We start from the raw sequence: 15091 nt of genomic DNA, 5'->3' as shown, positions 1-15091 counted from the left end.
AGAAGCAGAAGGTGGAGCCGTGGCAGGAGGCTGACAGTGTCCATTGCTTTGTTGCAGGCAGGGCTGGGTTGAGTCCTCCGGCCTGTGGCCGCAGTAAGGCTTCCTAATTCCTCACCGTGTTTTCCAGTCCCCCCCGCACCTCTGCCAGCCCCCACCGTGTGCCCTCCCCACTGCCGTCCAGTGCTCGCCCAGCCGAGGGCAGCAGTGGGCGGTGGAGCCATTCCTGACCCTCTCCCTTCCTTCCTCGCAGGCAGAGCTCTCTTCCCAGTGTTTTATGTGTGGGTCAAAGTAGGATTACTAGAAGGAAGAGAAAATGGTCTTCCTGCAGTGATAAAATGGGCACTGATTCAGATTCGTGCTTGGGCCAGGATGGGGCTGCTGACGGTGTTCTCTTAGGGGTGTGTGGTACCCTTTACATGATTATCTCCATCAACCCTTAGAACAACTCTATAAGATAGTTCCCCATTTCTACTGATGAGAGAATTCAGGTTCTGAACGGTCATATGATAAAACCAAGAGCGAAAACCCAAGAATTTTTTCTTGCCCATTATGTCGTGCTGCTTCTTGGGTTGGTGATGGTAAGTGTAGCAGCTGATGTTTGCAGAGCACTTGCTGTGGGCCCGGCACACACCGTGATATCCGTGCTCTAGCTGAAGTAACTGAGTCACGGGGCTTGTAATGCGTGAGCTCCCAGGTGGTGGGGTGGTTGGGGGAGGTGTCTAGAGCCTGGGCCAGTCCTCGTACAGCGCACACCATCAGCAGTGCCAGTTCCCCCGCGAGAGTCTAGCCCCAGGCCAGCACCAGTGTCCGTCCAGTTCCTCCGTCTGACATCTCGTCCCCCATCCTGGTCCCCGTCCCCTCTTGTGTTTGCTCTTCCCATGATCAGTTCTTCCAGTTTGTGTCTTGAGCGTCTCCTTCGTTCACTCACGCTCTCTTTGCTGCACACTCCATGCGGCGAGACATAGAAGTCTGTCTTTCCTTCTCACCTAGAGCTGTGCTGCTGATCCAGCCTACGAGGCAGAACAAACCCTTTCTTTGCTCTGCGGCTTCCTGAATTGTCCTCCTCTTCTTGTTTACTACACAGTTTTTCAAAAGAAATGTTTCAGGAGTTTATTGTTGTTGCTTCTAGCGCTCTGCTTTCCCTCTTTATCTCCATCCTCAGCGGTTTGCCTCTTGATCTCATTACCAGAAATGCCTCTGCAAAGGCCGCCTGTGGGCTTTCCCAGGTCCTCATCTTCCCGGACCCTGCAGCCCAGTTCCATGGACAGACTTCAGCTCGCTGAAACTCCCTCGTCCCTCGACTTCTCCTTCAGTCTTCTCTTTCCAACCTCTTAATTGCATGTGTTCTTGCGCATTGTCAATCACCCCAAAGACGAGGAGATGTGCGCCTACTTGGCGTCCCTTACTCTGCAGCAGGAAGGAGACACCTTCTTCAGTAGGCGTGAGAGCTTCCCTACAGGCCTCTTCCAAGTCCAACTTGAGCTGAGGTTTCTGTGGTTAATTCCACACTTGTAACTGAAAGGTTGTACCTTTTGAGCACCTTCACCCATTTCCCCCCCCCCACCTCTGGCAGCTGTCAGTCTGACCTCTGTATCTATGAGTTTGGTTTTTTTAGATTCCACATATAAGTGAGATCAAACAGTATTCATCTTTCTCTGACTTATTTCACTTAGCACAATGCCCTCAAGGTCCATCCATGCTGTTGCAAATGACGGGATTTTCTTCCCTTTTTATGGCTAAATAATATTCCTGTGTGTGTGTGTGTGTGTGTGTGTGTGTGTGTGTGTGTGTGTGTCACACGTTCTTTATCCACTCATGCTTCAAAAGGCACTTGGTTTGTTTCCGTGTCTTGGCTCCTGTGATTAATGCTGCAGTGAACATGGGAGTGCAGGTATCTTTTTTTTTCTTTTTAAGGAACACATTTATTTATTTATTTATTTATGGCTGCGTTGGGTCTTCGTTGCTGCACGCGGGCTTTCTCTAGTTGTGGTGAACGGGGGCTACTCTTCGTTGCAGTGCACGGACTTCTCATTGCGGTGGCTTTTCTTGTGGAGCACAGGCTTCAGTAGTTGTGGCACATGGGCTCAGTAGTTGTGGCTCACGGGCTCTAGAGCATAGGCTCAGTAGTTGTGGTGCACCGGCTTAGTTGTTCCGCAGCATGTGGGATCTTCCCAGACCAGGGATCGAACTGGTGTCCCCTGTGTTGGCAGGCAGATCTTAACCACTACGCCACCGGAGAAGTCCCGCAGGTATCTTTTTGAGTTAGTAATTTTGTTTCTTTCAGGTATACACCCATAAGTGGGATTGCTGGATCATATGGTAGTTGTATTTTTTTAAATAGATCTTTATTGGAGTATAATTGCTTCACAATACCATGTTAGTTTCTGTTGCACAACAAAGCGAATCAGCCATATGCATACACGTCCCCATATACCCTCCCTCCTGCGTCTCCCTCCCACCCTCCCTATCCCACCCCTCTAGGTCATCGCAAAGCACCGAGCTGATCTCCCTGTGCTATGCTGCTGCTTCCCACCAGCCAACTATTTTACATTCGGTAGTGTATATATGTCAATGATACTCTCACTTCGCCCCAGCTTTGCCCTCCTACCCCATGTCATCAAGTCCATTCTCTATGTCTGCCTCTTCATTCCAGCCCTGCAACTAGGTTCATCAGTACCATTTTTTTTTTTTTTTTTTTTTTTAGAATCTGTATATATCTGTTAGCATACGGTATTTGTTTTTCTCTTTCTGACTTACTTTACTCTTCATGACAGACTCTAGGTCTATCCACATCACTACAAATAACTCCATTTCTTTTTATGACTGAGTAATATTCCATTGTAAATATATGTACCACATCTTCATTATCCATTCATCTGTCAGTGGACACTTAGGTTGCTTCCATGTCCTGGCTATTGTCAATAGTGCTGCAGTGAACATTGTGGTACATGTCACTTTTTGAATTATGGTTTTCTCAGGGTATATGCCTAGTAGTGGGATTGCTGGGTCATATGGTAGTTCTATTTTTAGTTTTTTAAGGAATCTCCATACTGCTTTCCATAGTGGTTGTATCAATTTACATTCCCACCAACAGTGTAGGAGGGTTCCCTTTTCACCACACCCTGTCCAGCATTTATTGTTTCTAGTTTTTTTGATAATGGCCGTTCTGACCGACGTGAGGTGCTACCTCATTGTAGTTTTGATTTGCACTTCTCTAATAATTAGTGATGTTGAGCATCTTTTCATGTGCCTCTTGACCATCTGTATGTCTTCCTTGGTGAATTGTCTATTTAGGTCTTCCACCTGTTTTTTAACTGGATTGTTTTTTTGATATTGAGCTCCATGAGCTGTTTGTATATTTTGGAGATTAATCCCTTGTCTGTTGTTTCATTTGCAAATATTTTCTCCCATTCTGAGGGTTGTCTTTTTGTCTTGTTTATGGTTTCCTTTGCTGTGCAAAAGCATTTAAGTTTAATTAAGTCCCATTTGTTTATTTTTGTTTTTATTTCTGTTACTCTAGAAGGCGGGTCAAAAAGAATCTTGCTGTGATTTATGTCATAGACTGTTCTGCCTATGTTTTCCTCTAAGAGTTTTATAGTGTCTGGCCTTACGTTTAGGTCTTTAATCCATTTTGAGTTTATTTTTGCATATGGTGTTAGGGAGTGTTCTAATGTCATTCTCCTACATGTAGCTGTCCTGTTTTCCCAGCACCACTTATTGAAGAGGCTGTCTTTTCTCCATTGTATGTTCTTGCCTCCTTTGTCATAAATTAGATGCCGATATATATGTGGGTTTATCTCTGGGCATTCTGTCCTGTACCATTGATCTGTTTTTGTGCCAGTACCATACTGTCTTGATTACTGTAGCTTTGTGGTACAGGTTGAAGTCAGGGAGTCTGAGTCCTCCAACTCTGTTTTTCTTTCTCAGGACTGCTTTGGCTATTTGGGGTCTTTTGTGTTTCCATACGAATTGTAAGATTTTTTGTTCTAATTCTGTAGTTTGGTAGTTTGATAGGGATTGCATCAGTGTTTTATAGTTTTCTGAGTACAAGTCTTTCGCCTCCTTAGGCAGGTTTATTCCTAGGTATTTTATTCTTTTTGTTGCAATGGTAAATGGGAGTGTTTCCTTAATTTCTCTTTCTGATTTTTCATTGTTGGTGTATAGGAATGCCAGAGATTTCTGTGCATTAATTTTGTATCCTGAAACCTTACCAAATTCATTGATTAGTTCTAGTAGTTTTCTGGTGGCATCTTTAGCATTTTCTATGTGTAGTATCATGTCATCGGCAAATAGTTTTACTTCTTCTTTTCCAATTTGTATTCCTTTTATTTCTTTTTCTTCTCTGATTGCTGTGGCTAGGACTTCCAAAACTATGTTGAATAAGAGTGGCAAGAGTCTTGTTCCTGATCTTAGAGGAAATGTTTTCCGTTTTTCACCATTGAGTATGATGCTTGCTATGGGTTTGTCGTATATGGCCTTTATTATGTTGAGGTAGGTTCCCTCTATGCCCATTTTCTGGAGAGTTGTTATCATAAACGGGTGTTGAATTTTGTCAAAAGCTTTTTCTGCATCTATTGACATGATCATATGGTTTTTATTCCTTAATTTGTTAATATGGTGTATCACATTGATTTGCGTGTACTGAAAAATCCTTGCATCCCTGGGATAAATCCCACTTGATCATGGTGTATGATACTTTTAATGTGCTGTTGGATTTTGCTAGTATTTTGTTGAGGATTTTTGCATCTGTGTTCATCAGTGATATTGGTCTATAATTTTCTTTTTTTGTGATATCTTTTTCTGGTTTTGGTATCAGGGTGATGGTGCCTTCGTAGAATGAATTTGGGAGTGTTTCTCCCTCTGCAGTTTTTTGGAAGAGTTTGAGAAGGATTCGTGTTAGGTCTCCTCTAAATGTTTGATAGAATTCGCCTGTGAAGCCATCTGGTCCCGGGCCTGCCTCTCCTGTTCTCCCCTCGGCTTCCTTCCTATGCCCCCAAGGACCCACGTGACCTGGAGGGGGCTTTGGGGGGCAGGAGACTGGCCTGGGAGCTCAGCAGGCTCCCCCGGCCCCTGTGGGGAGGGCAATTGCCCACTGCTCCTTTCCTGCTCCTCCCGGAGGGCCCCTCCCGCCTGCCACTCCTGATCTCCCTGGCCTCCCTCCTATGCCCCCAGGACCCATGAGACCTGGATGGGGCTTTGGGGGCTGGGGGAGCAGCTTGGAAGCTCAGCAGGCTCCCTGGCCCGAGTGGACCAGGCGTTCGCCCTCCACTCTTCTCCGGCTCTTCCTGGAGAGTCCCTCCCACCTGCCTCTCTTGATTTCCCCAGCCTCAGGGGTGCTGATCTTGTCTGGCCTCCACTTCTCCTCCCCCCTTGGTCCCCCTACATCCTACTGGTTTACTCTGGGGTTCCTCCTGCCTCCTTGGGGGTCAGAGTCCCCCACCAGCGGCCGGCAAGCGCCCTAGTTGTGGTGAGAGGCTGACTCCGCGTCTTCCCACAGTTCTACCTTGACTCCTCCTCTGGTAGTTCTATTTTTAATTTTTTAAGGAATGTCTGTACTGTTTTCCACAGTGTCTGCACCAATTTACATTCCTATCATAGTGCACAAGGGTTCCCTTTTTTTCCCGCAGCCTCACCAATACCTGTTATTTCTTGTCTTTTTGATGATAGCCATTTTAACAGGTGTGAAGTGATATGTCACTGTGGTCTTGACCTGCAGTTTCCTGATGATTAAGGATGTTGAGCACCTTTTCATGTACCTCTTGGCCATGTGAATATCTTCTTTGGAAAAATGTCTATTCGAATCCTTTGCCCACTTTTTAAAATTTTTTTGAAGACCTTTTTCTTGCTGTGGACCATGTTTTTTTTTTTTTTTTTTTGGCAGATATAGTGCTCACTTATTCTCTCCATGTTTAAAAAAGAATTTCAAAATAACAAAATAATTTTATACACCATACAATTCAGGGTAGGGTTGGGCTCAGGGGACCATTTCGTTGTTCACAGTGTGGGCAGAACACTCTGTGTCCAGACATTTTTTGAGCTAGTTTAGCTTTCAGCTCTGAGTCCTGGTCCCAGTCTTGAAACCACAGAAAGTTAGGGGGTGGAATTTTCTCAGCCACAGGGATGAGGTTCTTGTTCAGATGAGAGGCGAGAGCTTCCTGCACGGGATCAATAAAGCCTCTGATGCAGAAACATGAGGAAGCAAGGGCAGAGGGCACCGGGGCTGAACCAGAGGGGCCTGTCGTTGGGGGGGAGGAGCCCTCTCCCGGTCCAGCATTTCCCTGTGCTCACCCCTGTGTCTCCACTCAGTAGAAGGGGCTGCCTGAGAGCAGCAGCAGCCAGTGTATTTGGTGGAGGAACTTTCTCCTAGTAGCTTCCAGAACCTGAAGACAGGGCCCAGTAGAACTTTGACTGGATTCATGAGATCCCAGGATGCCTGGGAGCTACAAGCCCTTGATTACTGAGATGACCCTGCCAATGGGCCCAGCTCCTGGAAGGCACGGTCCCGTAGTTTTGCAAGGACAGCCCTTGACTAGGGCAGATGGACCTGCACAATCACACTGGAGTGGGACAGATAGACTCCACACTGCTCAGACCAGAAATCAATGTCCTGAACCAAGTGTTCAGAAGACACAAAGCGGACAACCTTCTTAAGGTTGGAGAACACATGGCTAGCCTCAAAGGAGAAACTCTTTCTACACTGCTGGATGGGAAAAGGCAAAGGAGAGTAATGATGCAGGACGGCCTGGTTGGCATCTAGAGGTTGGACAGTTAGCCCATATAAACTGTCAGTGTACTGTTGGTCTGTCCACCAGTCAGAGACAAAAATCTCAGTCTTTCCACTGTCCAGGAGTTCCGGCCACAGAGCCTCCTCTTCCAGGTCCGACACCTGCTTCTTTTGACACCACCTGTAGGAAGACAGGAAGCTGGTCTGTATACAGGGCCTGGGAGTGACCTCCCAGTTTTCCTCTGCCCCCCAGGCGTCTCCTCCAGTCGGCACCGTCCATTTCAGGAGGCCTTCGCCATTGGGGTTTGGGAGGAGGTTGCGTCCTATGGGTGTGCTCTTGCAGAAGCGGCCCAGGACACAGGGCCTGGGGTCGTTGGCGGGGGCAGGTAGGTGTGGAGGATGGGTGACAGGGTGGCGTGGCGTCGGGCCAGGATTCTCAGCCACAGGGCCTGGCAGTCCACCAGGTCGTGCCAGTGCCGGCACCCCTGACGGCGGCGTCCGAGCAGCATGTGTTGGGGCACGTGGCGCAGCACCATCTCAAGCAGCTCCGATGACGGCCCAGACCCAGCGCCTCCTTGGGTTCGGGGTCCTGAGCGGGGACCCCAGCGGGCAGGCCCCTGGAAGCTGAGGTGTACATGGTCTCCTCTCCAGGCCCGGCTGCCACTGCTTCTAGGGGGAGAGACATAGTGAACAGGAGGCACAGTAAGCAGGTTATGTACTGTTGGGAAATTACTAAAAATAAGGTCCCGAGCTTCTCGCGAGGGCGGAGTCAAGATGGTGGTGTGAGAAGACGCGGAGTTTGCGTCTCCCCACAACTAGGACACCTGCTGGATGCTGGTGGGGGACCTCAAGCCCCAAGGAGATGGGAGGAACCCCCAAGCGAACCGGTAGGACGTGGGGGCACTGAGGGGAGAAGAGAAGTAGAGGCCGGACAGGACCGGCACCCCTGAGGGGTGGCTGAGAGGGGCGAGGGGTTCCCACACCTGGAGGGACCCTTGGGGGCTCGGATCGGGGGGTGGGGGGAGTGCGCCCAGCGTTTCCCCCGCCCAGTTGGCCGGAGAAGTCTGCCCAGCTCTCGGGCGGGGTCCTACGCCCTCAGAGTTCCCATCCCGTCGGGCTGCGCTGGCCTTGGGGGCGTAGGAAGGAGGCAGACGGGAGGGCACTCCAGAACCTGAGGAGCAGCAGAAGGAGTGGAGGGCGTTCGCCCCGCCCACTCGGGCCCCGAGAGCCTGCTGGGCTCCCAGGCCTGGTCCCCTGCCCTGCAAGCTCCCCCGTCCCCCTGCCCCACCACACTGGTCCTCTGGGGACCATTTTTAAAGTCTCTATTGAATTTGTTGCAGTATTGCTTCTGTTTTATGTTCTGGTTTTTTGGCCATGAAGCATGTGGGATCTTAGCTCCCTGACCAGGGATTGAACCCACACCCGCTGCATTGGAAGGCGAAGTCTTAACCACTGGACCGCCAGGGAAATCCCACTTTGCCCACTTTTTAATTGGATTTATTTTTGTTATTAATTTATGTGTTCCTTATATATTTTGGAAATTAACCCCTTATCAGATGTATGGGTTGCAAAGTTTTGTCCCATTCTGTAGGTTGCCTTTTCATTTTGTTGATGGTTTCCTTTGCTCTGCAGAAGCTTTTTAGTTTCATGTAATCCCACTTATTTTTTTTTGTTTTTGTTGCCTTTGCTTTTGGTGTCATATCCAAAAAATTATTGCCAAGACCAACGTCAGGGAGCTTAATACCTATGTTTTCTTCTTTATGGTTTCAGGTCCTACATTAAAGTTCTTAATCCATTTAGAGTTAATTTTTGTGAGTGGTGTAATAAGCTAGGGGTCTAGTTTCATTCTTTTGCATGTGAAGACCCAGTTTTCCCAGCACCATTTGTTGAAGGGACTGTCTTTCATCCATTGAGTGTTGTTGGTCTCTCTCTGCTCTCCCCTCCCGCCCTCTGTCTCCCTCCCTCCTCCTCCCCATCCATGGGACCGCCTCCTTCATGACCTGCCTCGGTTATTGCTGCAGAGATGACTGGTAACTGCCTCCTTAGGTCCTGTCACTCCATCGTCATGGCTGCCTTGGTCTCTCATTTCCATCCTCCCTCTAGACACGTGCTTGCTGTCCTGCCAGCACCTCAGACTTACACTTAAGGCTGGACTTGTCACCTGGTACAGCTGCTCTGCTCCAGCTTCCTCTTCTTGTTGACTTGTTCGTCATTTGTCATTAGAGACGCTCAGACCCCAGCGTCATTGTCGCCCCCCCCTGGTGGGCCCCTAGCTTCCTGTCCTGTCCCGCCGGCGGCTTCCTCCTGCCGTCGGGACGCTGCCCCCCAAGGCCGGGCACTTCCCTGACGTCCTTCCGGCAGCAGCAGCCGCTTGCTGGTCGTTGGCTCTGTCCAGCGCTGTACTGAGCCCTTCACTTGGGTTTTATGATTTGATCCTTACTGCAGCCCTGTGAGCGGCTGGTGCTCTGAATTCCATTTTACAAGCGAGGAAACTAAGGCCACAGCGGACGTACGGCCAGGGTCACCGAGCAGGCATGGCAGAGCCACAGTCTGATTTCAAAGCCCACCTCGACACTCCGTCACCTGGATCTCAGCTCTGACCATGGTTTCCTGCTCCCTGTTCAGTAAAACCCCACATCCGTGGTCTGCCATTCCCCGCGTGCCTTGGTCTGGCTCCAGGGTTCCTTTGGGACAGCACCTGGCTCTTCCCTCGTGTCCATGACCCACAGGGAGCCCACGCAGTGACGGAGGCACGAGAGGGAGCAGGCCAGGGCTGGGTGGGCCTGAGGTGGGCGATGCTGACACGGCAGCAACCGGAGAGAACCCAGCCAGTGCGGCCAGAGAGGAGGCGAGCACTGGAAAGCTCCTTGTCGATGTTTCTGTTTGGTGAGCTTTTGTCAGCTCTCCCCTTGTCTCGGGGCGTGGGTGTAAGCAGTCATGAGGAGTGAGAAGTCTGTGGTCTGTTTGTTTCTGCCTGTCTTAGGGCCCTTTTGTGTTGGCATGTGTTGAAATTTAGAGCAGAAACAAGCTTTTGACTCGCCAGAAGTGATGCCAGGAGTCCTCAGCTGGGGGGACAGGGAGCCCCTGGCACCTTCTGTCATGTCCAGTCCTGCTGCGTCCCAGGCTGCACTTCACGGCATGCACGTGTCCCCGTGTCCCTGGGGTGAGGGCCAGTCTAGGTGCATCCAGGGCGGGGTGGAGAGACAGGCGTGTGGAGCTGGCTTCGTGTCGGTCCAGAAGTGGGATAGAATGAAGTCATGAATTCACTCTCTCCTAGGGGAGAGTCTTCCCGGCCTTAAGGAGGATGCTGTGGGAAACCGGGGCAGAGCCTGGCTGGATCTGCTGCTGACGTGCGGGTCTGAGTGTGGGCGCCTGCCTGCGCGGCCACCTTGCCCCGGGTGGTCACCCCGTGCTGGGTGCAGAGGCCCCCTGGCCCTCGGCTCTCAGGGACCTGCCGTTCCCACCCGCGCGGCCGTGGCTTGGGCTGTCCTGGGTGCCGTGACCTGATGGGCTGCATGGTGGCTGCTGCCTTCTCGGTGGAGCTGTGTCCACGGTCAGCACCACTGAGGCTCCCGGCTCGGAGCCCCTGGAGAGCTGGTCACTCAGTGGGGAGGACGGGACGGTGGGGGCGCCGGCTTCCTTGGCTGCTCCACTGAGGAAGCAGAATGTCAGGCTGGAATTTTCTAAGTGCCAGAGGCTGTGAACGTGTCCATGTAGCAGAGAGCCCTGTGTGTATCTTCTTTGTGTAAAAGCTTCTCGTGGTTGCGAAGCGTTGGACCATGGTGTGTCTCCCCGTAATCGGGTTTATTTTGGCTTGTTTCTAGGGACATTCCGGAGAATCACTGCAGCTGCCTCGAGACTCTTGACGGACGGCGCGGATGGCAGCTTCTACGGCCTGGAGAGCTTGAACGCCTGGGTGCGCTCCATGGTCCCCACCCACCCGGCCCTCGTGCTGCTCTGGTGTCAGATCCTGCTGCTCGTCAGCCACACCGACTACCGCTGGTGGGCAGAGGTGCAGCAGACCCCCAGGTACGCGCGCTCTGCTCCCCGGGAGGCCAGCCCGGGCTCGTGTGCCGGGGCTCGGAGCAGCCTGAGCTCTGGCTCCCTTTTCACGAGGCTTTGTAAAGATTCTGCCGCATGTTAGTCTTTCTTTCACGGACACTCTATTGGAGGGGAAACGTGGTCCGACTACAGGCATTCAGAATAGCCGCTGCTTTTCACATGTGATTTCTTTGACAAGTTCTTTGACACTGTTCCATCTTACGGCCGTTTTTGTCATGCTGTGTCCCTCCTGCTGGGTTCTCATCCTTAAATTGGTTCCAGAGCCAGACATGTTGCAATGGCTTAACTTCATTATAAGTTAAATGTGGTTCTGGTTATTCTTAGATAATGAAGAAATTATTTAGCAGCCTTTCAAAACTACTTGGAAATACCTTATTTTTTTTATCATTCAAGAAGACTTGTTAAGTATCTGATTGTGGGTGGCCCTGTTTTTGCAAAAAGTTGTCAGGTCTGAGTCTCTGTTTCTAGGCACCCTCTTGCTCAGCCATTTGTACATATGTGGAAAGAAAAGATTTGATTTCGGCCCCCCCACACCCCCCCACCCCGCAGCTGAGTCCTCAGTGCGGTGTTTCTGGAAGACTCAAGAGCCGATGGCGAGGAGAGAAAGCTATGGAAATAGGAGACTGCAGGGGCTGCAGGGTTGAGGTCAGCTCCTCTCTGCTCAGCATGGAAAGACAGCCAAGTGAGGCCGTGGGTCCCGCGTTGGCTGGTCCAGTCCTCTCACTGGAAAAGCCAACGTGAGCAGCAGTATTACACCTCTACCCTGTGCTGTATGTTGTGGGACATGCAAAGGAAAAATAATCGCTGCTTCCTGCCCTCCAGGTGCTTACAGTTAGTTGGGGAGGACAGAGCAGTGAAAACATTCGACATGCTTAGAGAACAGTTTAAGCCTGTCGTGATGACTAAAGTATTGTAAGAGTCGGAAACAGAAAATCGGTGTCTTCTACTTCAGAGCTTCTTCACTGTGCGTATAAATCAACTGGGGAGCTTGTTCAAATCAGATTCTGATTCAGCAGATGGCTGATGGTGCCTGGGACTCTGCATTTCCGCCAGACTCCTGGGGGTACCAGTGCTCTGATCCATGGAGTACGCTCTGAGCAGTGAGGCCCTGGGTCCTTGAGGATTTTGCCTCAGAGCACCCAGGGGGCTGTTCCAAGGACCAAGCCTGTGCTCCAGCCCACTGTCGGACCGGATGGCTGGGCACCGTAGGAATTAGGGTCCTGGGCTCTTGTGTTATTGCAGCCTCCCCAGTAGCCTCCCTGGATACCAAGGGCAGGACTTGAGTTAGCTGATAATACTAACAGATGTTGGGTGGGTGGACGGTAAGTGAGAAGGTATCCACCGCCCAAATGGATCCTCAGCCAGTGTTTCTTAGCTTCTGCCCCACTCTCCTTCTCCTCCTCCTCTTCCTCTGCCTTTGCACATACGGTGGGTGGTGAGGGCAGAGGCCCACCTGGAGTGGGTTCAAGAGGAAATGGGAGGCAGACCCCAGTCTGATGAATGGAGGGCCTTCCACAGAAGAATCCTGTGGGCTCTCCTAAAGTGTCAGTCAGTGTCATGGAAGATACAGAACTGTTGGCTTGGATGAAAAGATGTAAGAGTGCGTGACAAATAGGTACAGTTTTATGATCCTTGATTACATTCTGGATCTGGGGACTGAAACCACTAGAAAGGACATTATTGGGTCAACAAGCTGCATTTGAATGTGAGCTCTACATAACTTGTTGCTTTTGGTTATGAGTAGTACTTAGGGGACACACTTGCTGAGGTATTTAGGGGTGCGGTCTCTTGACCTGCAGATTACTCTCAAATGGTGCAGCCCCCCAGATTGCGTGTGTGTACAGTGTGCATGAGTGTCGAGTGTGTGTAAGGTGTGTGTGTATGTGTGGAGCACGTGCATGTGTGTGGCGTGCGTGCCTGAGCGCAAAGGTGGTGACTTGCTAGTAGTTGAATCTAGGTGAAGAGTATGCCGCTGTTAATTAAATTATTCTTTTTTTTATATAAATTTATTTATTATTATTTTTTCGGCTGCGTTGGGTCTTTGTTGCTGTGCGCAGCTTTCTCTAGTTGCGGCGAGCGGGGGCTACTCTTCGTTGCGGTGCGCGAGCTTCTCATTGTGGTGGCTTCTCTTGTTGTGGAGCTCGGGCTCTAGGCGTGTGGGCTTCAGTAGTGGTGGCTCGCGGGCTTCAGTGGTTGTGGCTCGCGGGCTCTAGAGTGCAGGCTCAGTAGTTGTGGCGCACGGGCTTAGTTGCTCTGCGGCATGTGGGATCTTCCTGGACCAGGGCTCGAACCTGTGTCCCCTGCATTGGCAGGCAGATTCTTAACCACTGCGCCACCAGGGAAGCCCTGAATTATTCTTTGAGCTTTTATATCAGCTTGAAAGTTTTCAAAATAAGAGTTAAGGAAAAAAAATGACGAAAGAGGGACATTTAGAGAGCAGCTCTACACACGGTTAGGAGGAGTTTCGCTCTGGAGGGAAACAGAGACATGGGAAATGAGGACATGAGAGAGTTTCTAGATGAGAGAACGAATGGCATGGGTGACCCCTTACAAAAGAGAGCGTTATCCTAGAGTTGGCAAGAGCAGATGGGATCTAAGGGACAGACATTGGCTTTATGATATTGATTTATTTTTTGCCAGCTTTTTATAGTTCAATGATTCAATATGATTTCTCTCCATATATTAGCAGATATGGGAAGCTCACTGATTCTGGGTTCTCAGCTCAGTCATTATTTCCTCAGGGAAGCCTTCCTGACTTCTCTTTGATTGGTGAAGTCTCACTGTCTGCTCTTACCCCAACCTTTGCCTCTTTTTTGTGGCATGTGTTGAGACTGTAATTTGACATTTATTTGTGTGATAATTTGGTTAATATCTCTCCCTCTAGATCATAATTCCCACAAGGGCCCTCTTAGTGTCCCCAGCACTAACATGAGTTAGTGATTTAATTACCCTGATAACAGAAATAATAATAATGTATTGGTAAAGACCTTTTATATATAGATCACTAGCACTTATATAGCATTAAGTGCCAGATATTGTTCTGTGGGCTTTCCACTATGATAAGTTATTAAAATCTCTCGAAATGCATGTATATTATAGACAAGGAAACTTCTTTTCCCAGAGAAGTTGAATAACTTGCCCACTATCACACGTTAACAGACATGTGTGCATGCATGGTCCCCCAACTCGATTATTTTCACCTATTATAGCTGAAAGTGTCATATAAGTGTGGGTTTATTTCTAGGCTCTCTATTTTCTGTTCCATTGATCTGTGTGTCTGGTTTTATGTCAACACCGTACTGCTTTGATTACTGTGGCTTTGTAGTGTAGTTTGAAGTCAGGGAGCGTGATACCTTCAGTTTTGTTCTTCTTTCTCAAGATTGCTTTTGGCTGTTCGGAGTCTTTTGTGGTTCCATGCAAATTTTAGAATTTTTTGTTCAAGTTCTGTGAAAAATGCCATTGGAATTTGGATGGGGATTGCATTGAATCTGTAGATTGCTTTGTGTGGTATGAACATTTTAACAATATTAATTCTTCTAATCCATGAGCATGGAATATCTTTCCATTTATTTTTGTCTTCTTTAGCTTCTTTCATCAGTGTCTTTCAGTGTATAGTTCTTTCACCTCCTTGGTTAAATTTATTATTAGGTATTTTATTATTTTGATGCAATTGTAAATGGGATTATTTCCTTAATTTCTCTTTCTGATAGTTTGTTATTTGTGTATAGAAATACAATAGATTTCTGTATATTGATTTTGTATCCTGCAATTTTACTGAATTCATTGATTACTTCTAGCAGGTTTTTAGTGGACTCCTTAGGGTTTTCTATGTACAGTATCATGTCATCTGTAAGTAATGAAAATTCTTCTTTCTGACTTGAATGCCTTTTATTTCTTTTTCTTGCCTAATTGCTTTGGCTAGAACTTCCAATACTATGTTGAATAAAAGTGGCGAGAGTAGGGATCCTTGTCTTGTTCCTGATCTTAAAGGAAGAGCTTTTAGCCCTTCACCATTGAGTATGATGTTAGCTGTGGGCTTGTCATATATGGCCCTTATTATGTTTAGGTACGTTCTCTCTGTACCCATTTTATTGAGAGTTTTTATCATAAATAGATGTTGACATTTGTCAAATGCTTCTGCATCCATTGAGATGATCATATATTTTTTATTCTTCATTTTGTTAACATGATGTATTTTATCGATTGACTTATGGATGCTGAACTATCCTTGCATCCGTGGAATAAATCCTACTTATCATGGTATATAATCCTTTTAATGTACTGTTGAATTCAGTTTGCTAATAA

General features: G+C 48.6%; 1 protein-coding gene across 1 annotated transcript in view; it reads left to right on the top strand.

Moving 5' to 3' along the window:
- The window catches only part of LOC309822327 (huntingtin), a gene marked incomplete at its 5' end in the record, with an annotated part of 99874 nt that overhangs the window by 54376 nt on the left and 30407 nt on the right, over positions 1-15091 (top strand). Inside the window, one exon of the mRNA XM_082654040.1 lies at positions 10549-10753. Coding sequence (XP_082510166.1) covers positions 10549-10753 — 205 coding nt within the window. The remainder of the gene's footprint in view (positions 1-10548; positions 10754-15091) is intronic.

This window comes from Grampus griseus (genome assembly GCF_964374135.1).
Source record: "Grampus griseus genome assembly, chromosome: 4".
Lineage (NCBI taxonomy): Eukaryota > Metazoa > Chordata > Mammalia > Artiodactyla > Delphinidae > Grampus > Grampus griseus.
This window is presented reverse-complemented; position numbering and strand designations above follow the sequence as displayed.